Genomic DNA, 25,558 nt, shown 5'->3' with positions numbered 1-25,558 from the left:
TTATGCATTCTATTCTATTCTTGTTCTTTGTAGCCTTCTGATGATCTTTTTCTCTCTGTTATTTTAGTATAGTTTTAATGTAGTATTTTAGTATAATATATAACATAATAAATCAGCCTTCTGAAATGGAGTCAAGCCTTGTGTCTCCACACATGGGGTGTTTGCCTCAACAATCAGCCAAGGAGTTCTCTGACTTGACAATGAGCAGGAGAATGGACAATCAGTTAAGTAAATTAGCAGCTAATCATTCAAAAGTCACAGGTAAGTGGCTATTCATCCTGTGTCACACCTTCATGAAGGCTCTTTTTTTTTTTTTCAGAAGACCTACATATACCACTCTACTCCTCCCAAAGAGCTAGATTCAGTAATTTAGGAAACCTCATATTGCTTCTGCTGAAGTTGCTACAAAACTTTTATGTTATTTCTTGGCTATTTTACACTGAATCCTTACAATTTATCCAGCATTTCTTTCACTCCTTAGGAATAATTACCTTTCTCAACTTGCTCTCGTGCTTGTTGGTTGGTCATTCCAGGATATGGGCATACTCCTAAACTGAAGGTCTCCCACAAAAGGATTCCAAAGCTCCATACATCACTCTCAGATGTATATCTCCCTAAGAAAAGGAAAGCAAACCTTCAAATTAACATAAAGAGAAATTGGTGTTTGCTATAATTATGGTCCAAATTTCCTGTAAAGGTGAAAGTGTTACACTGGCAAGCTTCAGGAAAAACAAAGCTGTAGCTACTAGTAAAACATTCTACGGATTTCAGTCTCCAGTATTTCAAAGAATGAACAATTATATAAAGCAAATACTTTGAAGTTAACATAAGCTAACCTTAAGTTCTAGTTCTACACAGACCACTCCAGTCGGTCCAGCAAGTTAAGAATTTCTTTCCTTCTTAATGTACAAAAATATTTTTCTTTTAATATAAAAGGACAAAAAATGTCAGGGTTTTTCTACTAATTTACAACTGCTTTCAATTCCAATATTCTTTTTAAAATTTACCTTGTCCAGTTCTCCATTTTAGCATGGCAATGTTTATTCTGAGAGGAGCTACAACCAACACTGTTTCTAAATGTGAAGAAGGCCTGGTTCTCATGCTTTGAGAAACTGATCTCTGAAAATCAAAGTAAGGCTGGGTCCTGCAAAACTGACACACCCAATCAGTTTAAGAAAAAAAAAAAAATCAGGCCTGCTGGTTCAATTACCTCCAACTATGCTTCAGAGATAGCAAAATAGATAACTGATAGACAATTAAATTCCAAGCCTCTCTGTGGAATTATAGCTTTCTATTACAGGGAGACATTTTTGAGCAGATATTTTTATTGTCCCTGATGGATTCACATTAGAAAATTAAGATTCCTAGCCTTTTGCAGCAGAATCGGTGAAAATGTTACCTTAAAAATCCATTTTCAACTTCACTTTCAACATTTTTCTGACTGTTCTTTGTTGCATACTATTACTTTGTATTTACATGTCTTTATTCTTAAAAACAACACTTGTGAATGTATTGATTGTTTATCTCTAACCATCAAGCAAGCCAAACTAAGCCACTTCTGACTAGGAAAAAAAGGAAAATATATGTAAATTATAGTGACAGTTGATGACAGTGACAACTGTTCTGACGAAAGAAACTGTTCTGATTCAGAAATCTCAGTTTACTCCTAGACTAAGTATCACTTACAGCTGTGCTATGTTAGCTTGTGTGCCTCATAGTTGGCAATTATGGATATTCACTATGCTTTTTGGAGTAAGATTAGTTTTCTTGTCTGTGTATCAACTTCCCACAGTTGGGCATCCAGTAATTTAACACTTTTCACTGAAAGCATTCAGCAAATACAAGATAGATGATTAGCTGTTTTTTTTTTTGTTTTTTTTTTACAGAAAGTACAAGTTCTGTACAGTTAATTATATTTTATGCTATCATATTATCTGAGGGCAAAAAAAAGATCAGTTTAGAAAAAAACCCCAAGTCCTCCCCACGTTACTATTAACATCACAACTCAAAATATTGTAGGGATAAAACATACATATTAAATGTATTTTAATTTTCAAAGATCAGGAAGCAAAAATACCCCATAATCACCCAAAATACGTGCTGGTTTTGGTGGGGTTAATTCTATTCACAGTGGCAGGTAGAGGGCACTGTTTTGGATTTGTGCTGAACCCAGGGTTGATAATTCAGAGATAGTTTTGTTATTGCTTTGATTGCACAGAGCCAAGGCCTTCCCTGCTTTTCACACTGCCATGCTGGTGAGGAAGCTGGGGGTCCTTGGGAGGGAACACAGCCAGGACAGGTGACCCCAAACAGACCAAAGGGAAATTCCAGACCATGTGACGTCAGGCTCAGTGTATAAAGTAGGAGGAAGAAGGAGGAAAGGGGAGACGTTTGGAGTGACGGTGTTTGCCTTCCTTCCCAATAATGGTGTAGAACGGTTCTGAACAGCATCCACAGAACCAAAGCTTCCATTTCTCAAAAACTCCAGTGGCATCTGAATTTTGCTTCTGACTTCTGACACAATTTGTGTCAGAACCACAACACTTGTCCTAGTCTGGTTTCTAGCCTTCACTACTTGTGGTTTTTTTCTTAAATTAACATACTTTAGTGACCGCTCTTAATGCGTCACATGTTTGCCACATACAGTGACTTCAGCAAAGACAAAAAAAAGAACTTTTTTGTAGCTTCTTAACCACATTAGCATTCATGTAATGGCCAAATGACCCTATTTCTCATTTTCCTCCAAACTTTGAATCTTAATATTTAGGACTAACCCAGCCAGTGGTTACCAACTAGTTTTGAAATACTGCAGATTTAGTTTTATTTCATTTTGATATCTTAAAAACCTCCAATCTTATCTACACAATTCAATGCAATTCTTACAACCTTATTATTAGAATGGAAAACAATGAAACATAATCCAGTAAGCTTTACTAATATCTTTCAAGGGAGTGGAAAAAATTATCCTTCAAAAACACACAGAAATCTTTCATGACATTCCGAAAGTTGAATATTGACTGCTGATATTAATAAATTTGAGAGAGCTTATTTCCCAAACATTACAGAAATGACTTACAGCTGCTGGAACATGTATGTGCTTTAGGAAACACAAAGTAAGTCCATCAAGTTAATCAACAACCCCCTCTTCTCCTGTACCGTGCAGAAAAAAACAGACTCAGCAGTACAAAGTGAAGGTGTTGTCACAAAAGCCTGTTTCCTGCTAAATGTAGCCAACTGGACCACATATGGTTATAAGGATATCATCAAAAACATCAAGGATATAAGGATAACATCGAAAACACTGTATGCATTTCCACAATAACAAAAATAAAAACCCAAAACACCTTTTATAGTGGATCAAACACCCAAAAGAGCAAAGCATTTGCCAGTGAATGCTGGCAACACTAACACCTCTTAGAATAATTGGTAATACAGGATCAATTACTAAACTGAATTTACTGTCAACCTTTTAAAGAGAAGGTCTGCATTACTGTGCTATGTCATTAACTGCTGCAGAAGTGCTAATGAGAGGAAGCATTTTCCTATCTATCAATAGGAATATTGATAGATAGGAAATCTACCTATCTACCAATCATAATTCACAAACTTATGATTTCCAATGCATGATTTCCAAAAAAAGGCTAAATTTAAGAGACAGCAGAAATATTTCAAACAGAAATAGACATTTCAAATGAAGAATTAAAAAACATTTTACTCTGTGTACTCAACTAAAGAACTGGTTTAGAGAAGTACATTCAAAACATGACACAATTTATTAAATGTGCTGCTTCTCCACAGCCCACTTTACCTAGAAGAATTTATTTTTATAGTTTCATATAAGGAAAAAAAGCTAAGAGCAGCAGCTTCTGTTTCTATTCTGGAACTATTACCCATGTAGTGTGGACCACTTCCCTCAGTGATAAACAATGAATTTTTATCCCCAATACAACAACCTAGTGATACACAAAAATGCAGGTAAAGAAAAACTGCTGTTAAAAAAAACCCCCAAAATAAAACAATCGACTGTATTTTTCACCAATGCAATGAATTATCTAACACAGTGTTCTAGTACATTAACATTTTCCACTGTTTTCAATGAGGGGCCATAAATATGCAGAACTTGCCTTTCAATTTGCTAACGATCATAATTTAGATGACTGACGAGGCTGTCTACAAGAATGAGTCAGCAACAGAACCAAAGCACTCTGCTATTGCTGCATAATAGCAATTCTGATGTTGCTGCCCAGTTGTTTTTCAGCAGCAAAACTGCATTTTTTACATAAATCAGACTGAAATATTAAAATTATTTTAAACATCATTAATTTGAACAGGGGGAAAAGAACTGTGTACATATATATATATACACTCAAATATTGTGGCTCTGGTGCTCTTTACCGTACTTTGGATTTATTTTTTTTTTTGGCAAGAAAATCCAGTTATGTTCTTACCATAATTCAGAGCTTCTGGAGCAGTCCACTTGATTGGAATCTGCTTTAGGCCTGATGATGAGTACACGCCATCATCCTCTTGCCGGGACATCCCAAAATCGCTTATTTTCAAGATGTTGCTTTCACCTACCAAGCAGTTCCTTGCAGCCAGGTCTCTAAATTAGAAAAAAAATTAAACACCCACATTTTTACAGGTCTGAAAGTATTGGGAAGTCATTTAAACTGACTGAGCCCCTCAGCTAAGACGGTCATGCCTCTCAGTGGCTTATTTACAAAAAGGAAACACTTCACAGCAGTTGTGGGGAAACAGAAGTAAGGGAAGGAGGAAAAAAAAGTCAGAAATAATCCTATGAAAAAGTGAGGGGAGGAGATGCTGGAGATGCTCCAAGTGCCTAAGAAGAGAATCTCATGAAGTCCACAGAGAGGAGCCACAGTTGAGCAGGGGAGGAGTGTGAGGCTGAAGGACAAGAGCTGACAAGAGTTATGGACAGTTCAGAACGTCCATTCCCCACTCACCCCTCAGGGGAGAAGTGAAGAATTTCAGAATGAAATGCCTCAGAAGAAGGGAAGGGAAAAAAGTATTTCAGTTTTTGTCTTTTATTTCTCACCATCCAACTCTATTTTAATTTGCAATACATTAAATTCATGTTATCTAAGTTCAGTCTGTTTTGCTACGATGATAATTGGTAGGTGATTTCCTTGCCTTTATCTTGACCTCCAAGTTTTTCTGTCTTATTTTACTTCCCTGTCCCGTTGAGGATGGGGAGTGAGAAAGCATCTGTGTGGGTGTCTGACAGCTATGCAAAGTTAATCCACCACAACTGCCCTCCATTTATTCCTCCACAAAAATAAATCCCAGATTAATGAATTGGATCCTATGTAAAACTATTTTGAATTTGAAAAACTATCTCTAATTTGAAGAAGCATCCTGAAATGGGTTCCGGAAGTGTTTCAGTGAGAAAACTGAGAAACAGCTCCATCTTCCCTCTGCCTGTTAAGAATTTCTATCAAAATTCTATTAAAAGCTATTTCTATTAAAAGCTACTCAGCATAGAAAAGATATTTTGGCTCAGTGATGGATGAGAAGCTCAGAAAGTCAACTCCCTCCCTTCACCTCAAATTTGTTTATTTTTTTAGATCAGAAGACATGCAATAATACCTGACAAAAGACCTACTGTGACTTCTCTACTTCTCTAATAATATATTATAGACATACTATATGTATATTAAATTTCAGTGTTTTGCAGTTTATTAAAATACAACAAAATAAATATTGTCATTCCCATTGTAATGCAATAAAAAGGGAGAGATACGTCAAGCAAGACGATTAATTCTATACCATTACAAACATCATGGGCAAAATTATTTTTAAATGAAATTTACTGTGGTTCTGCTTACCTAAACAGCTAATATGCTCACAAATGGCTTACATCAATATTCCAGAAAAACTGCATTAACTTTGATGTTTTGAACTGGACCTGTAACATAGTTCTGAAGGGAATCCCCTGAGCACTTAATGCACATTCATTGGTTTTTGAAGAATGAATTTGGTGCATGCAAACTACATTGCTCTTGGAAGAAATTAACTTAGAATTCTGCTCATGGTGTGCATGAAATTTGTTTCTCTAGCTACAGAATTTTCTTTCTATGGAATTTGTTTCTACAGCTAAACAAATTACAAACAGCTTCCAACATTACCCACGGTAATGACAAACAACTGAACTACATTTAACCCAAACTAAAAGTTAAGAGCCATATTTAAGAATGCTGAAGCTCTTACACCCACTTTAATCAGCTCAACCATATTGATACTGGGCTATGTTATTCAATACGTAGACAGAGCCTAGGTATGACCCTAAATATCATAAATTGATTTAAGAATTTTAACATATTTGACTCATGCAGCTTTTCTGCCACTAAGAACATTAATAGCTCTAGAGCTTGAGTGATAGAAACAAAGTTATTCGTGTGGTTTGAGAAGATGGACCTCTAAAAAACACATCTGAACTAATAGGCACCAGGTGAAGATGTGCATAAAACAGCTCAGTGTGCACTGTGCTACATAGCTTGATGGTAGCATGTGGTATTGTTATATACTGCTATATTGGTCAAAGCAAGTGAGCTGCAAAACAAAATCAAACTGTCATTGTTTATACTGTTTATATATACTTTATATATATAAGTGTGTAAAAAGTATCACCATGGAACTGCAAGAATTTATGACTTAGGTTCCAATCATACTTCAGTAATTAGTTTTTTTATTGTGTTACTCAATATAGTCTAGATTTTGCAACTGATGGACATAAGGAATGGAAAAAGCAACAAGGTTGTACCTCAAAGAAAATTTACAGTTAATTGAAAGCACAGGCATCTCCTTACCTGAAGTATGACCTAGCATTTAAAAATATTGAGTCAAGTTAAGCAAAATCTATATACTGAACTGTCTTAGGTTTATTCCTCATGTGTAAGTCTGCTTATTTGGGAAAGCAGATCATAAGTAAGATGCACAGTATGGTGCTTATAAACAAAGACTACACTCAGTTTGCATAATTTTTGTCAGTCTTGTATATAGAATATATGAGTTTTCTTTTTCATTCAAAATCAACTAGAGAAAAAGCTTTTCATCCCTACTGAAAATTGACTAAAACTTCCATGAAAATCAGTGGGTATTCGTGGAAGTTCATAAAGACTGTGACACTCTGTTCAGGATATATATAAATTAACACTACAAAGAACAAATTACATGTTTGCATGTTTTGAGTCTCACAGTATTAATACCTTTTTCCACTTTTACCTAAAACTCCCCCATTTTTTATGCTATAATACGGTGTCTTACTTTCAATACATCATTTCTGTTAATAAAGTTTTGTGAGCACTTTATATATTTGCTTCTGACATAAGCAAATTTGCCTTCTTCTGTCATCCTGTGTATGATATTCTCTTTCTGTCACTTATTTAGAAAATACTTTAGGTGTGATGATTCCATTCATTCAGCATACAAATGTCACAAAGTTATATTGTCTTGTTAGTATTTCTACTGTCATTTTACATCTATCTCATATCCTCAGTGATTTGTTGCTTAATTTTACGGATAATTTTTTCTATGTATTTTGCATGCTTAAAAGCATTTTTTAAACAGTTACACTGAAAGCTATGGGTACCTCAAACTTTTGGTGGTTTTTTTACTATTATTTTGAGGGTTTGCCTAAGATCTTTCAGTATTATCAACATTGTTCCTCATTATATCCGAAAGCGTCCTTTAAAAGGATGTTATTTTTCAGTCTAGACATAAGAGAAAAACAGAGAAGATGCTTTCGGTCAATATGATTTATTACTGAATTTATAGCCAGAATCTGGAAAAAAAAATGGCATCAGCAACTGTTATTCCCATTGCTTTAAAACAATAAATTATGACATTAATTTTCTTCCAGTTTCTATAATTATAACTAATTTCTATTTTCTACAGATAGGAGTTCTAGTATAATAATCTTAAGGGGTTTATAAAGACCCTTTACTTCTTAACCTTCTGTAAGAAATCCACAGTGGAGTTTCACTCCATATGTTAAGAGAAACATGAGTTAGGGGAAATATGAAAATGTAAATAGAGAGGTCTGATGACCAAAATTAACTATGAGAAGTCAACATTGAAGATTCCATCAGTGTTAAGTATTTATAGTGAATGACTCTTTCTACATGGACATTAAAAAACCAAACCAAATCAAACAAGTAAACAACAAATCCCCAATAAAACAACAACAAACCCCCCACACCAGCCCCCTGAAACAAAAAACTCCACCAAAATCAGCTACATCTATTTGTCTTCTTTCCCCTGAAAAACCTGTGTGTTTATTTGCTTTCTCTTCCTTCTCCCTAATGTTCTCTAAAGCCAACATCCTGAAGAAATATAGAGATAATTGGATAAAATTAGGTGTCTCTGTTTAGGATTTTTTTTTCTTATAAAGCATTTGCTACTTAAAGCAGTAATTTCATATAATCAGTATTTATCTTTAACACAGAAAGCAAGAAAATATTCTTTGTTTACATTGTGAAAGCTCTACAAATTGGCCACACATTACACTGAGCTGCTACAGAGTAAATTCCTTAGTAAAAGAGAAGCTGACTCTCACTATATAATACCAAGATTATGTAAATTCTTAGTACTGCTAGAAACAAAGTTTCTTCCCCCCAGCTACTAACAAGTAAAAACTAGTATGTGGCTTGGAAATTTCCTTTTTAAGCACTGCTCTGCAATCCCTGTAAATACAAACAGGACATCTAGGGATTTCAAACATGGGTCCAATCTGCTGAAACTATAAGAGAGAGGTCATAGGACTTCTGCTAAAAATTCAACAGCCAGTTCAGGGAGGAAGAAGAGGCAATTTCTCTATGCTGGGAGTTGTTACCACCTGGATTCACGTCTGTCAGTAAAGACATAAACCTACTAAAGCTTTCTCTAAGGACATTGTTTCACTCCCTCCCCACTTCCTCTCCACACCCCACAGGATCTACAAAGTAAGTGCTACCTAGCATTGCAATGGAATTCCATGAGTTAAAGCAAATCAAAACTAGAGAGCAAACTCCTCATTACTAAACCAGCAGCACAGGCTGCCTCACTGAACTAATTAGCCATTTTATATTCCATCACTGGATCCTGCAGTTAAAATACTCTAAGGTGATAAAAGCAAGTAATTAATTAGTGAACAGGATTGGTTTATCTCCCCTGCACATTAAATTCAATGAAAATAGTCTATTACCTAAACACAAAAAAAGGGGTGGGAAGTGAAACTACAAGACAAATTGCTGGGTTTTTTGTGAACTCTAAGATACTACCTTCACCTTCATACACCTGATGTAATTTCCAGTAATGTCTAAATCAAAATACAGTAGTGCCTAAATCTATTTCAGAACTTTCTTGATATGTGTATGCTACTTATGCTGTATATGGAGGCTACAACAAATAACATGTGCCTAGTAACAGACTGGGAAAATATTAGAGGGTTAGAAGAACATCCTTTCATGCATTCAGTGGTTTCTTCCCCCTTTTAACTTTGATTTAATTATTTCTTTACATTATTTTAGCTACTATGAAAATATTGGAGCCATATTAACTACAATGCTAATAACTGGTCTCAGCTCCTCATATATAATGCAAGTCCATCTTCATCTCCACAGACGAATGGTGCTGGCAGAGAAACTCCAAACTGGATACAGTGGATACAGTAGTGATTTTTCAATAATGTCAGGTGCTCTGCTTGACATCCACACTTTTGGATATTGCTCTGTTCCTCTCAACTAAAAAAAGCAACTTTACCCACCTCACAGCTGTAGCAGGCACAGGGCCTGCATGGCCTCCTTGGAGGTCAGAAGCCTGAGCTAGGAAATGCCAAGCCACGATGACTCGGGCCTTAGAAGCCCCTCTCTTCCGCCTTTCGGACCCTGCTTATCTCTCTGTAAGCCTATAGGTCACTTTTCCCTGACCCTTTCTATTGGACAGTTTCCAAAACCCCTGTAGGGTATAAAAACCCCTAATTCTGCCTGGTTCGGTAGAAGAAGCTGTCACTGAGAACCTTCGTGGGACACCCTAATAAAGAATCCTGCAGAACCTTATACAGCGCTTCTCCTCTCTCTCCCTGAGTCTGCTGCCACGGCCACAAGCAAGCCAAAAGAGCTGATAATCACATAGAGCTGATAATCACTAAGAGCTGAAAATCACTTGAGCTTGCTTGGCTGCCTGCAGCTAGGAACGGCTTGGGAGATCGGACTAAGTCTGAGCCTCCACAGAGACTATCCTGGCCTCGGCAGTCCACCGGGCACAGCCTGGCTGGAACCTACCGGGATACACAGCACTGGTGACCTTCAATTGCTCTTTATAAAGCACTTCGCACTTAAGTGAAGGACTTAAAAATTTTGCAAAAGGAACTCAAAGGAGGAAAAGTAACTTGTATTCAGTAGCTGAATACAACTGTCAACTTATTTACTGTCTGCCACCCAGATATGACTCAAGGAACTGTACAGATCTACTGACACATTAGGAAACTTTTATCTTTGAGTTTTATTTTGGTAGGCTACTGTGCGCCCTCCATTTTCATAGCAGGGCAAGTTTTCTCTACCAGCACTTTTAAGAAAGATAAAGAAGGGAATAGTAAACAATGAGCACTTTCTGAGGAGAATCAAAGCAGTAGACTATGAAGATGGAAATGAAGTAATAAACTGCTGCCTCATCTATTCCTCCCTGCTTTTTCCTATTTCTGAGGTTGTCTTCACAATGCCTGCTCCTGGAACAGAAACATTCCTATCAGCAGCATCTAAATGGTTTTTATCTGCATTGTTTCTCAACTGTTTTAGAACTTAACAGTTATTGCCTGTATTCTTCTGAACAGTTATTTTGATGAAAATGGCATCACAGTCATTTTGGTCTATAACAGTCCTCTATGCATTGACATTGCTGCAGATTTTTATAACCAATTTTTCCTGTGCACTGCTGATTATATGTAATATGCTGAACAAAATGTCTAATTATTTTCTTCCCCTTCTTGAAACAAAGGTTTGCAATTACTTTTCAGTGCCCATTTTAGTGAAAAACTAAGGGTCTCGACAGTCATTGGAGAGGAAGATAGGCAATTTCATGGAAATCCTACAATATTATAGTGACCGGAAAATGAAATATACCTTCTAGAAATCCTTAAAGACAGGACAGACCCAGGAATAACACCTCTGCTGGGTTCCATGCAACCACTCCTAAGTTCTTGGATTTCAAGAGAAACATTAGAGGACAAAAGGACAACTATGGGTACATTTAAGAAACATGTAAGGTTTGTAACAGTCCTGAAAAGTCTCTTTGATATTAAGTGAATTACAGAGGAAATTAAGTGTCCAAAAATTAATTATCCATGATGCACCAGAACACAAGTTTACATTTTGTGCTTGATAAAATTACAGTGGACTTAAATTACAATCACAATGCCATCCATTTCCATAACCAGTTATAAAAGTAGATTGTATTATTCATAGGAAGAAAAATACCACTTTCAAGCAAAATTTTTCACTGTATCATTCACAAAAGCAACTACAATGAAATACAATAGCAGAGCACAACATTTTGCTACCAAGCGCATTTTTAATATAATATAATGGCTTTATTCAACCTGTGGGACAACATAAGTCTTGTTACGATGAGTGTCCTTGCCCTTTTAGACCAGGAGAATCCCCCAATTTAGTTCTTAATTCTGAATTTAGTTTTGAGTTAATCTCTTCCTTATTATACTAATTGTATAATAATTCTATTATTATATCTTATTATATAGTATAATGTTGAAATGTAATTGATATCTCTGTACAGAAGCATTAAATACTGGCTTAACTTGTTTACAAAACTGGAATCATCTGAAGAGGCAGACCAGATATGGTCAAAGGTCATATTCCCTTGTCCATTATATATCAGTGATAGAAAAGGCTGCATGCTGGATTTAAAGAAAATGTCTAAAAAGCAGAATAGCTTCTATCACTGATTTTCTGATGATTAAGGTTTTTAGAAAATAAACTTTTCATTATATTAAACAAAGCCATTTGCTAGTGTTAATATCACAATGTATTAAGTACATTTAAGCACTTGCCACAGGTGAATATCAAAGTTCATCTGAGACAGGTAGCAACTCTACTGCTTTTTCAATAGCCAGAACCAATAATGTGGTATGCAACAGTAGCTGTAGTTTAAGTTATCTCTACATGCATTTCCATCACTTAAATTTACTTTTGCTCCTACAGCAGAGGGGCATGGATTAACATTTTAAAAGTAACAGACAAGCATGGACTAATGTTAATGATTTTTTCAGTAGATAAAGTATTTTATAGGAACTAGGTCCTGAAACACTTTATTAATGAAGGTAAAAAAAGGTAAAGGTAATAATCAGGCTACAAAGAAATGAGGCACCCAGCATAATTAAGGTACAAGACACTACATGTTCATGAAAATAAAACACAAGGAATAAGAGAGAAACCAAATATATTAGGTCTAATTAAAAATCAGGAGGAAAAGACAGAGCAGAGAAGTAGCAGAATCAAGCAGTGCTAGACAAGAGGATTGTGCTGCAGTCCTAAACTGAGTGGCTAGAAAGTGAAAAAAAGAAATTTCCTGCATTTTTAAGAGACAGTCACAAAGAAAGCCAATAGCAAAGGGAGGAAAGTCAGCCACATTTTAATTATTCATCTGGGGATGTTCCTTATTTAGGGAGAAAAGAATTTAAATGGATGGCACAGGTAGCATATGCCAGCTAAGCATTCTTAGCAATAGAAACCATTGACAAAGATATACAGTAATAACCCACTAATTCTTAATTTTCCAGTCTGAAAAAAAAATTTCTAATTTGTACTTTACAATATTTCTTTACTTTTAATTAAGGATTATCAACATCTTGAAATATTTCAGTATCTTAAAAATAGCCTGTTTTGTAACTATAATAAGATAAATGTAAATGAAGACGAGGAATACTAACTGTCCTAGACATCTAAGTAAGATCTGCAGTTCAGTTACAGAAATACAAAAGAAATTTCATGTGACTAATGCATTGCAGAAAATTATCTATAGCAATTTAGAGGAATAAAATTAGCTATTCACTTCCTGTAAAATACTAAGACAGTAAAGAAACTGAACCTCTGTCCTGGTTTTTTGGTCACCATTACTCAAAATCCACAATAGCTTTCCCACTCAAAAATAAAACTTTTATGTGGAAGAAAATATTTTGCACTTTTTTCATCACAAGAGAAAGAAGAAAGTAATGGAATCTTCATGGAATTATGGTGGGGTATCCAAAATAGGAGATGTTGAAGAAAAAAAAAGAGATGACAGTGCTGATTAAGGATCGTGATTACATCTCATATTGATAGCAGGAGATAGGACAGGACTTATCCAGCTTTAGGGAGCTGGATGAACATACACGTCACATGCATATTTCCTATGGTAGAATTTCACAGCTGGGCTGAGTCAAGGAAGAGATGTTAATAAGTCCAGGGGTTCCAAATTCATCACGTATTGAACTCTATCCTTTTTCTTCTATTAAAACCTTATCCTATCTTATGAAGTCATCTGTTTGTTACAACAATGTCATTGCCCTGGAAAATCCAGAGCTCTATATTTAGAAACAGCCCCTCTGCCTCTGGTTGCTCTCTGTGGAAGCATGTTCATTCCTATACAGGGTTGACTCCCTACGAATCTGAATGTAGCCTGTCCTAAAGGATTCAAAGTTTGTTGGAGGTGCACAAAACACTTTCCTGTGCTTAATCTAAAGACAGGAAGAGAAAACTATTAGAAAACTATTGCAAAGCTATGGATTTACTGCACCTGGCTATTATTCTGAAATATTTCTGCACAAAAAACTATTCTGCCATTATACTTTAGGAAGACAGGATCTTCTTTGCCATTTAATGTTACAGTCATTTTAGCATTTGGGCAAAGGTTATAAAATAACTGCAGTCCAGCTAGTCATCTGCTAAACATTTAAGATCTTCCTCCTTAAAGAATCCAGGGTAAGAAACTTCTTAGAAGGTGATATAATATACGGCAACAAACTGGAGTTGCCTGTTTTCATTTAACAGCTTTGTTAATGATCTGAAGGAAAAATCAAACAGGCATTTAATTACATTTCCAGATAACATCAAACTAAGAGCAGCTGCAAGCAACAATAAGTGCAAATAAATAAAAGGAAAGAAGCAAAGGAGAGAAGGAGAAAGAGAAGGGAGAGAAGGAGAGGGAGAAAATATATCTGTTGGAATAAGCATTAGACATAGCCTGTTAAACAGGAACTATTATATTTTTAAAAATTAAGCCTACATAAAACATTCAGTAAAAAACAAATACTACTAGGCAATCATGTAGAAAGAAAAGAGAACCTAACAATATATGGATTCCAATTAAATATGAGTAATGGAATTAAATTGAGCATTGGAAAAATAAAATATCATTATCTACTAGATTGTGAGCAGTCTGTCTAGGAAAATTAAGAAATTCTATTTTATTAATGAAGTTCCTTAATAAAACAAAAAACATTTGACAGGTGTACAGACCAGTGTCGGTTTCAAAGGGACACATTAAATAAATGTATCCAACTTTTAAATGATTTAAAGTAAACATTAGAATTGTCAGATGCCCTGGAATCTATTGTTAGTATCAGGCATAAGTAAGTACACAACAAAAGTAAGTACACAACAAAACGGTAGTGGTCAAACAGGGAGAGGCCCAAAGAATTATTAATTTCCTGGGTATTGCATTTGTTCATTTTGTCATATATGAAAAGGTGACTTTTTCAACCAATCACATATGTGGGGAAACAACAAAATTCCAAGTGCAATTGATACAAACTACTAATTTCTGTTCAATAAAGGGCTACAGGTGTTGCCAGCTGGGTACAGGTAGATTCCCATGAAGTTAGAATGACACAGCTGCTGCTAAGTCTCCTCAGATTTCCATCAGGCAGCTACAGGCATTTATTAATTTGTGGTTAGAGGTAGTTTCACATGTCAAATGTGGCCCCACACTGTATGTAGCAAACCTATCACATAAATTTTGGTTTCCTCAACTGCAGGCTTCTTTAGGGAGTACCAATTTGTCCTTTCTCCTAACCCAGGTTGGTGTGAGCAGCACATCAGTGGCACTTCAGAGCCCAGTTCCAGGTTCAGACATCTGCAAGGGGCTTGGACATCAGCAGAGGTGAACTGTGCAATTTTAAAAAATAGGTTAAAACCGCCAGAGAAAAATATTGGCCCACTATCAAATCTAAGAGATTACCAAGCTCTGTATAAGTTACTATAAAATACTCCCCAAAAGGGAAGTGGAGCACTTCAAATTAATAGCTCCTTGATAGTTAAAAGCAGAAACTGCCTGCTTAAGGAAAAAATATGTCTTTATGTTTGACATAGAAAAATCTTCCGCAACTTTTACAGTCTTAGTTCTGAGAGTTCTGTCTATCTGACTCTATCTGAAGGTCATAATGCTCACCTGTGGTTAGAGAGATGCTTATTGACTTACAAAACTAAAACCAGCTGGTTTCAATTTACAACATAAGTCCAGCTGTGTTATAGAAGATTAATAATATATACAGATGTTTAATAATTTGAAATAAATATGTATTAAAAACCAGCCAGGATAGATAAATACATTTGTAATCACAATACTAATATTTTATACTTGAGTTCTGTCAAAAAAAAGACAGTAACAGCATGGGAGACACTGTCATCTCAATTTTGCCCTTCATTTGGGATAGTCAGAATTTTCATGAGGAGGGAGTGGGATTTCATGAATCCATGCATGACTCTACAAGAAGAGTAAGAAACTAGTCCAGATAATCGCATACAATAGAGCATGGTCTGCACAAGCAAAGATGGGCAGGAAGGGTGGCTTCCTGGTAGCAGATGAGAAGTCAGAGAGGCCTAAAATACCAACCAGAAAGGACAGTCAATTAATTTGTTAGTGGATAGGCCTGGAGATGTTTATAACCAACTAACTACTAAGATGCAATATTCAGAGCAGTAAAGTTCAAACCTTTCCTTTTGAGCATATGTAGGCTAATTATCTTACTGATCTCCAAAATCAAAATTATTCCAAAGCAGAAAGCTTTCAAATCAGGTATTTTTACTTACAGCATCCTAACTCCTACATATAGTTTGGGGTTTTTTTAAACTGGGGCTTGGCCATTATTCCACTCATCAATTTTTATTTCCCAGAAACCAGGACACTTGATGAAGTATCTGACATCCAGCATCGCCAGGAGCTTTTTATGTCTGGCTTCAATGACTCAGCTGAAATCTGTGAGCATTTAAATACTGCAACATTGATTGAAAAATTCTCACAGCTCCATGTACCTTGATGATCTCCATCTATCTTCCAAACCAGTTAACATGCCAGTATGGCCTCCCTTGCTGTTTACTACCTTGCATAAGGATTTTGAAATAGCCTTTGACAAAGAATAACTCCTTATTTGAGTCAAAACTCCAGTGATAAAAAAAAATTGTTTCATAAAAGCATATCCATGCACTACAGTTCTGCTGAATGAGGAGGAAAGAGGCTGAGAACAACAGAGCAATGACAAAAAGAATATGCGCTTAGCTTTCTGTGTGTTTTATTTTACTCATCCTCAGCAAGTGCGATTCCTTTCAGACAGTTTAAATTTGACCACAACATTTTTTGTGAGCAGTACCTACTGGAACTGAATTTACCTTTGAACCTAGCTTAACAGACGTAAGTTTCTCTCAGCTTTATGAGAAAAATATCCTGATTTTACAAAAGGAGCTAGAAAACAGCCCTCTCTTTATTATTTGATATGTAGACCTATATGCCATGAAGTTTCCCAGTTCCATAAACTTTAAAAACAAGCTATTTCATTAATATACACTAAAACCCATCACATGTCCTTCTTTCATCTGTTTTTCACTACATACACAGCCAGATAACAATGTTGAATATGATACATCACTGATAAAAATACATGTCTGTAAAGGTTGGAAGCACTTCTAAAAAACCTCCTGATGCAGTGGTAAAAACCACAGTAAGGTATATCATCATTAGTACTATCTGGAAAAATTGTGGATAAGCATTTTGTCAAATCCACAAAATAGGTGTAACCTAGTAAGCATATACATATATATATTTGTGTGCATGTATGCATATAAAACACAGAAAAGAGAAATAATTTTTTCTTCTGGAAAACAATTTGGGAATTAATTATTTGTTACCACATACAGCATAAGAATTTCTCATTAAAAGAAAGTTGTTTCCAGTCTGAGATAACTGTGGTATATTCCTCTTTTGAATGTCAAGAATTAGTATTAGGAAGCCAATAAAATATTGAAGCAATACACAATATCTTAGTGCATTGTATCTTAGACATACATCTTTTACCTTTTCAAAAACACTGATTAGAATTTTTTGCTGTAAGAAAGAGAACAGGAAAATATCTACACCCCAAAGAAAATAAATCGGTGCATGAAAGCATGTTTTAGCTTCCCTGTACTGACACTGACACACCTGTGGTCAATAACTTGTGCTCGAAGAGCCACCCTAAACCTCACTTCTGAAGCAACTCCTGTAGTTGACTGCCTTCTCCCCCTTCTCCTCCTTCCTCATTCTTCTGCTTTTGTCTTATCCTATCATCTAATTCGTTGTTCATCATCCACTAATACCTCCTTTGCCCACTGCACCAATGGTATACTGAAGCCCATTTTTCTTAGAAAGTAATTACTTTTCACCCACTGCTCACCACTGTACCAGGATTATGAGAGTAGAGAAAATATTATTTACGCTATCCAGAAGAGCTATGTGACTTTATGGTCAGCACTATAGCTTCCACAAACACTAACAGCATGTTATTTTTATCTTAATTTCAATAGCCTTTCATTTTTTCTTTTTTGCTTTTTAATTAGAGAGAGCCTGTTGCTTTCATGCAGTGAGTACATTTATTACTCACTGCATGAAATGTTATTCAAATTATTTTACTGAGTAATACTTGTAGATGCCTAATATTTATCATCAAGGAAGTGATATTGCAGTAAATAAAAACAAATACAGTACAATAATGTTACACTCAAAATGTTACTGTTTGTTAAACAGAATGAGAGAGTCTAAGAAAATTTGCTTTAAATTCTTTCAGCCTGATTTCCTTTATTCTTAGCAAAGGTTACTCATTTTTTAGGAGTGAGCTTTCTGTATCAGGGATATCTCATGAGAAATAGACTAATTCAACTCCAATGGCAAGAAATAAATATTTTTCATACTATTCAACTTCTGTGACAAGAAAAAAAATCTGAATCTCCTCCTCTGACATTTCCTACAGATAGTTTACAACCTGAGAATTTATTCTGATATAAGCCTTTATATAATTAGCTTTTAATATTTAATGTTTCTCCTCACCGTCTATGAATACTAACTATTAAACAGTTACTAAATTCTAATTACTTCATTTTGGTTTTACATAGAACAACTGCCTCCTTAGGAAAAAACAGATGCACTTCTAAAACAAGAGATCATGTAACACTATATTCATCACATACAACATTTTGTTACAGTATCTGGCAATATTTTGAACTTTGCATTTGGTTTTTGGATTCTCTGATGATTCCTGGAACCCAAACAGGAATTCAGCATGGCAGAAAGACCAGACCATTATCTGAGAATTCAGGGAACAGATTTATTGCTTTTCACTTAAACATGTAAGAGCAGAAATATCAGCTAGTAAGTAATACAACCTTACCTATGCAATATGTAATTTACCTATGCAATAAGAAGAACAAAAATATTTCCTTCTTAACAAATTTTCCTTTTGCATATTTTTTCCCTCACTCATAATCTTACCCAGTTGTGCAGTAAAATCTAGAAGGGTGGGAACAACGTAAAGGAAAGTTGTGAAATCTCAGAAGGAAAAGCCCTGGACTAACAAAAGGCAAAGGAACTTCAAAAAGTTTAGTGTTTAGGGTAATTTTCTTACAAAATATTATCCTTAAAATGGTACATTTCTGTCGCTTTATATTTGTACACAACATATGCCACTTAGCAGGGATTTTTCAGGCTCTTCTTTGTGAGACTAAGACCTCAGGTCAAAAATAAGTTATATATAAATACTCAATGTTCCTTAAAAATGCAAAAGCCAGATGACCAGAATGAAGAATCTGCCTTCTAATGGTAAATATCCAACCTCTAATTGCTAACTCACAGGTGAAATGTATGAAACAGAAAGAAAAAATAGAAGTCATTATAAATTTCTACTTATTGTGGAAAGTAATGGATTTTCAGCTTCCCTTGTATTAGCAGTTATCAGTGAATTCTGTCACCACACATATCTGTATTTTTACCACTTACTGACAATATTGACACTGTATTTTTTAAGTACCTAGGTGTACAAAATAATTCTGCAATAGCATGCCACCAATTTGATAATAAAAGATTAATATTTAATGTTTCTCCTCACCGTCTATGAATACTAACTATTAAACAGTTACTAAATTCTAATTACTTCATTTTGGTTTTACATAGAACAACTGCCTCCTTAGGAAAAAACAGATGCACTTCTAAAACAAGAGATCATGTAACACTATATTCATCACATACAACATTTTGTTACAGTATCTGGCAATATTTTGAACTTTGCATTTGGTTTTTGGATTCTCTGATGATTCCTGGAACCCAAACAGGAATTCAGCATGGCAGAAAGACCAGACCATTATCTGAGAATTCAGGGAACAGATTTATTGCTTTTCACTTAAACATGTAAGAGCAGAAATATCAGCTAGTAAGTAATACAACCTTACCTATGCAATATGTAATTTACCTATGCAATAAGAAGAACAAAAATATTTCCTTCTTAACAAATTTTCCTTTTGCATATTTTTTCCCTCACTCATAATCTTACCCAGTTGTGCAGTAAAATCTAGAAGGGTGGGAACAACGTAAAGGAAAGTTGTGAAATCTCAGAAGGAAAAGCCCTGGACTAACAAAAGGCAAAGGAACTTCAAAAAGTTTAGTGTTTAGGGTAATTTTCTTACAAAATATTATCCTTAAAATGGTACATTTCTGTCGCTTTATATTTGTACACAACATATGCCACTTAGCAGGGATTTTTCAGGCTCTTCTTTGTGAGACTAAGACCTCAGGTCAAAAATAAGTTATATATAAATACTCAATGTTCCTTAAAAATGCAAAAGCCAGATGACCAGAATGAAGAATCTGCCTTCTAATGGTAAATATCCAACCTCTAATTGCTAACTCACAGGTGAAATGTATGAAACAGAAAGAAAAAATAGAAGTCATTATAAATTTCTACTTATTGTGGAAAGTAATGGATTTTCAGCTTCCCTTGTATTAGCAGTTATCAGTGAATTCTGTCACCACACATATCTGTATTTTTACCACTTACTGACAATATTGACACTGTATTTTTTAAGTACCTAGGTGTACAAAATAATTCTGCAATAGCATGCCACCAATTTGATAATAAAAGATTTTAAAATAATAGAAAATTCTTGGAGTTAGAAAGAAAGCTATGCTTAGTAGGCCCTGGGAAAATGTTAAAAGTAGGTTCTGGGAAACATTAGACCTTGTGTTTGCCAGATCATGTGAAATTGCACCTGCATAACCAGTATATGATAAATGATATAATTGTTAGATGTGATGATTGTTTAAATATAATTATTGTTTAATCGTAAGAAGAATCATGAGAAACTATGTTGAAGGGTTTGGGGGAATCACGAGAAACCTATGCTTGGATGAAATCAATGTATACAATATAACAATGTAAGTTTAGTAATTAATATATAAGTTACATAATGATAGAATATAAAAACACGTTCATCCCGAACCCATGGTGGAGTCAGATTTGGTTCTGTACCCCTGGCACCAAGAGCGCTTCAATAACAGCTCCTGCATATAATCATTCTGTGATTATGTGTTCCTGAACGCTAACAAATTTAACTATTACTACTTTCAGTTTAACTCTATGTGACATTTTAAATCACCATCCTAGAAAAATTGGAATACTGAAAGCTCAGATGTCTGAAATAACTGGTTATTTTCCCCATTTTATGGAGAACACACAAAAGATGATACTTAAGCACATACTGAATAGGGACCACTAGGCAAACTTCACAATAAAATGAAAACATCTGCCTTATTGAATATTTTCAATATTCAACTTCAAAACATTAATATAAAGAACTATGCTTAACTGATCATACTGGATTATCCCTGATGCCATTCAGTTGATATACAGGCTGTGTTTTCTTCAGACATAAAATGGAAGCTAAAGGAAATGTCAGTTAGGCAAAAATGAAGATGAAACATTCTAACAGCCTTTTCAAAAGAAAATACAAACATAGAAAGAAAAAGGCAATTTCCCTTTATTTAATATGAAGAAACGTCAGTTTGCCATTTGAAGCTAAGGAACGGCATAATCTAATATCCTATACTAAACTGGCCTCTGGGAACATTAACTGTTAATATTAGCCCCAGAATGACCATAGTTGAACAAGAACTTTGTTTTCCACTAGTATGAATAGATGCTTTGTATTTTAATATTTTAAAAGAAGAGTAGTAAGTAGTAGAGATAAATAGTACTGGAAAATCCCCATGGCAAATAAAACCTGTCCTAATAGCAGCTGAATAAACTATCATGTTATTCCTAAAGAGGAAAAAAAAAAGCACCACAGATTCCAGTTCTATCATTAATGTAACAATAATTACATTAATGTAATACTTAGTTAGTCTACTGCATGTTTATTTAACACAGTAACATGAAAAAGCCACAATTCTAATATATATTTCCTGCACATTGTGACCACTAACTCGTCTGGTAACAGGCCTACCTTGAGCACAGATCAGGAATATATGAAAGATAAGCATGGTCTTAGGGAGACAGAATGACGTGGGGATTTACAGTAAACAAAAACATACGCAGACCTTTCTTATATCAGACTCTGGCCATCCAAACCCACACATCTGTTACTCTAATTACAAGTCTTGTGCAGCTATAGCAAAGCTCAATCTGTGATGCCTAGTTTGCTTTTAACATAACCTGGGGTGAATTTCAAATAAAGCACACAAGGGGAAGCAGTATCAACCAGCAGAACAATTGCACAGCATCCACAAGGAAAAAACTGTATTTCTGTTCCTTTTTAATTCTTTTGTTACCAACCATGTCAAAATTCAATAGCTTAGGGATACAGATAATAGATTAAAAGAAAGTTCAATTTCTATTCAGAAGCAACTCTTCTCCATAGCTCACAGGCACTTCCGTTACAATGTACTGTGAATTCGATACTCTAATTCATTATAATGAGTTTAAAGTGTACAATATTCATGGGCTTAGATACTCATGTTTGCTGGTTTGTTGTTTATTTTTCTTTAATGCTTTCAGAATAGATTTATACAAGCTCACTAAAGAAAAAAATAATGTAACTCTGCTCGAATAAGATCTCAGACAACCAGAAGTACTAATTCAGAACTGATCCAAATTTAATTGTAAATGTAGTTCCCTGGGATCAAACCACACTTACTAATGTGACTGCAGGAAAAAAATAAAAGAGGCAGGAATCTCTCAAAGATCTATTCTTAAAATCTATTCCTAAAAGCTTAGAGAAATCCATCAGTGTTCAGCTGCCTCTCCTGAATGACAGCACTTAGAGTGCCCTATATTAGTTATTTTAGGGTTGGAAACACCTCATTTTGAGTGAAAACTTTGACAAATAATTTCCTACCACATTTGAAAGCAGTGACACATTTGTCTTTACCAATATTATGGTCTGAAATGCAGTTTTAATAGCCACTGATCAAAGAAGGATCGTGGCAGATCAAGCACCTCAACAGCGCCCATGGCATTAATGTTCTGAGAAGTGAGAAGCACCTCTGTTTGGGAAACAGTGCTTCCTTTATTTGTTTAGCAACAGCTGGGAGTCCCAAGAGCAGCTCTCTGAACTCAATTTTTTTTTGGAAGGAGTTGGCAGACAGATCCTTATGTTTACCCACAACAGAGCCATGACAAGAAAGGTTTTCTTAATCTTGCAAATGGTTCCTTCATTAGTACATTTATGACCAACAGAACAAATAAAAAACAATAACATGTATAAAACTGGCAATGCTTTAATTGCACAGTATCTTTATAATCTAATAGTCAGTGGAAATACTCATTTTGGTGAAAAACCCTTACCAGTTAAAAGGCATGCATAAGGCATGCCTATACTAAGAAATAAAAGCTCAACACATGGTAATGTGCCAATGAAATTCAAAGTTTGATTAAAAATTATTTTATAGACACGGAATTATTTTATTTTATATTTATTTCCAGAGTAAATTTTAGTGGATTTCTTTAACTAACAATATATCTTACAGAAAGTGGCCTGTAGAAAGTAACAGTTCTTCATCAAAGTTTCCATTTGTTTTTATCTTTAAACAGAAGAGAAATATTTCTAATATTTATATTGGGAAAAAATGCTTTGAAACCATTTTATATAAAGCAGACATCTTCTTACAAAAAAGGATCAAAACTATGATTATTCACTACATTTATAGGGTGTTTTAACTGTAGCACTGACCATAATTCTCTCAAAGACTTATTCATTGAAGCATGATCAACAGATATTATCAATACAGTAGTACATACTTTTTCATTCAGTCATAAATAAATTTTCTATGAAAGAAAGCTATAGAAAGATCATTGTTTTATACATGTAATTCTGAAGGAATCATAAAAAGATAATTAATAATGGCAAATTAATCCTTGCAATAAACCTTAGAGAGTTGAGGTGGTTTACCACCAAAATATTGTCTTTCTTTGTAAGCCATACACTAGCAGAGAAAATTACAGAAACTGCAATAAAGGCCTCAGGCATTGCAATTGGCCAGGAGGAAATGCAATATTCAGAGAAACAAGTCCCTAGTTTGCTGCAGAACAGAACCAAAGCTGTCATTCCAAGGAGTACGGGGTTGTGTGGAGCCTCCCAAGGGCACGCACAGAGAAGTTTTAGCTACTGTCTTCCATGGGATTTAAGTAGAGAAATCAAGCAGACAGGTTGTTTCTCCTCCTTAGGAAGGAGACCTGTTCCATTTTGGAGCTAAACCGTCACTCTCCTGCTCACAGGAGGCTCCAATCCTTCGTGAAACACACAGAATTGAGCAGCCCCTTGCTAAACTGCAAAGGATCACTTTTCATCCTTTTCATGGTAGCTGAACTGTTGTTCCAGGTAGAAACAGAAGATTCACAGGAAATTAAAGACCTACTTAACTACTTATTATAGTTCTTAAGTTCATGGTTATGAAAGGGTTCTGACACTCTTTTTCCAAAATTCCATACATTAGCAGTTACCAGACTTGAGAGGGAAAAAAGCTCTTATAGCAGGCAGTAGATTAGTAGCAGGGAAGCAAGTATGTTCCTAGCAATTTATATGTAGTTAAATTAAATTATACTTATCTAATGAAAACTGTAGAAATCCTGAATTAATATCCACAGGGTCAGGATTTCATAACATGAAAGTAAACCAGATTTTACACAACACAGGGTTTTTCACAGCTACAAAACCAAGGCAAACAGAAGCAGTAGCAATATGACTAAAAATAGAAGAACTAGACCAGAAAACATGATCTTCTTACCAACTAACACATCTTTAATTCACAGTACAGGAGGCTTCCAGAAGATAAATTCATTGACTGAAAGGAAAATTTGACACTGAATGCAGGGACCTTGGACCCTGTTTCCTCACACTCATAGTGCATCTACTGCAAATAAGTCAACCTGATATTGTAGAAGACACCTCTGTACATCAAATAAAGTCCAACAGAAATTGCAGCTTCCCTCCTATAGCCCCCAAGACTGCTTTGAAAATTAAACATAAATTATGGACAAATGAAATCACCACATGCAAATCAAGTGCTGGAAAAGAAGGCTACTCCCAAATGCTTATGAAGCCAACTCAAATTATCACATTTCCATCCTTATCTTCTGTTTCTAATTAACAGAAAAATTGAACTATCTAAATAATAGCATACGGTAAAAATGAAGGCAAGAAACAATTCTTCAACCTCATGTTAATTACATGGAGATTAAATGACCACATTCCTCTGTGGATGTTCAACCACTCTTTTTATTTTTTTAATAACATCTTTTCATGCAGCTTTTTGTCCCAATGAAAGTGCAGTCATCTCCATTCTTTAAAGAGAGAGAGCAAAGGACAAGTGCTATCTGGATGCTAGAGGAAATGCAAATGTAGATCAAATAATCATACAATAATCACTTACATGCCAATGTAGGCATTTTTACCTACTGAAATGGCTAACACATAAAAAATTCAAAAACAAACAGCACATTAGTTGTGGCATTGTCCCAACTACTGAAAGGGTAAGTTAAAGTGTAATTCAGACAATAATTTCCAAAATCCAATACAAATTTGGGTAGAATTTTAAAATATAAAGGCTAAGTGTAGCTACTGCAGTTACAGCTAAAGAGCAGCATCAAAAATAATGCAAATAAATTGTTAAGTAGCCCTAATTTCCTTTAGCAGGTACCCAAATATGCCTGGTGCTAAATTAGTCACCTAAACTGCTGAAAATATATATGCGGGATTCTGAAAAAATCCTTAAATCA

At 35.0% G+C, this 25,558-nt stretch overlaps 1 protein-coding gene across 3 annotated transcripts in view; it reads right to left on the bottom strand.

Annotated features, from left to right (window-relative positions):
• Positions 1–25,558, bottom strand: part of FER (FER tyrosine kinase) — a 152,224-nt gene that overhangs the window by 8,711 nt on the left and 117,955 nt on the right. For 2 of the 3 annotated variants that reach the window (XM_041395879.1, XM_041395880.1), the window contains 2 exons: positions 4,449–4,603; positions 492–614 (listed from right to left, as the gene is read on the bottom strand). In XM_041395879.1, coding sequence (XP_041251813.1) covers positions 492–614; positions 4,449–4,603 — 278 coding nt within the window. Of the gene's footprint in view, positions 1–491; positions 615–4,448; positions 4,604–15,100; positions 15,156–25,558 lie in introns of those variants that run through there. The other variant, XM_041395881.1, reaches the window with a different exon arrangement.

Source organism: Onychostruthus taczanowskii, unplaced genomic scaffold (assembly GCF_017590055.1).
Source record: "Onychostruthus taczanowskii isolate IOZ18803 unplaced genomic scaffold, ASM1759005v1 scaffold120, whole genome shotgun sequence".
Classification (NCBI taxonomy): domain Eukaryota; kingdom Metazoa; phylum Chordata; class Aves; order Passeriformes; family Passeridae; genus Onychostruthus; species Onychostruthus taczanowskii.
The sequence above is the reverse complement of the archived record's forward strand: the minus strand, read 5'-3'. Positions and strand labels throughout refer to the sequence as shown.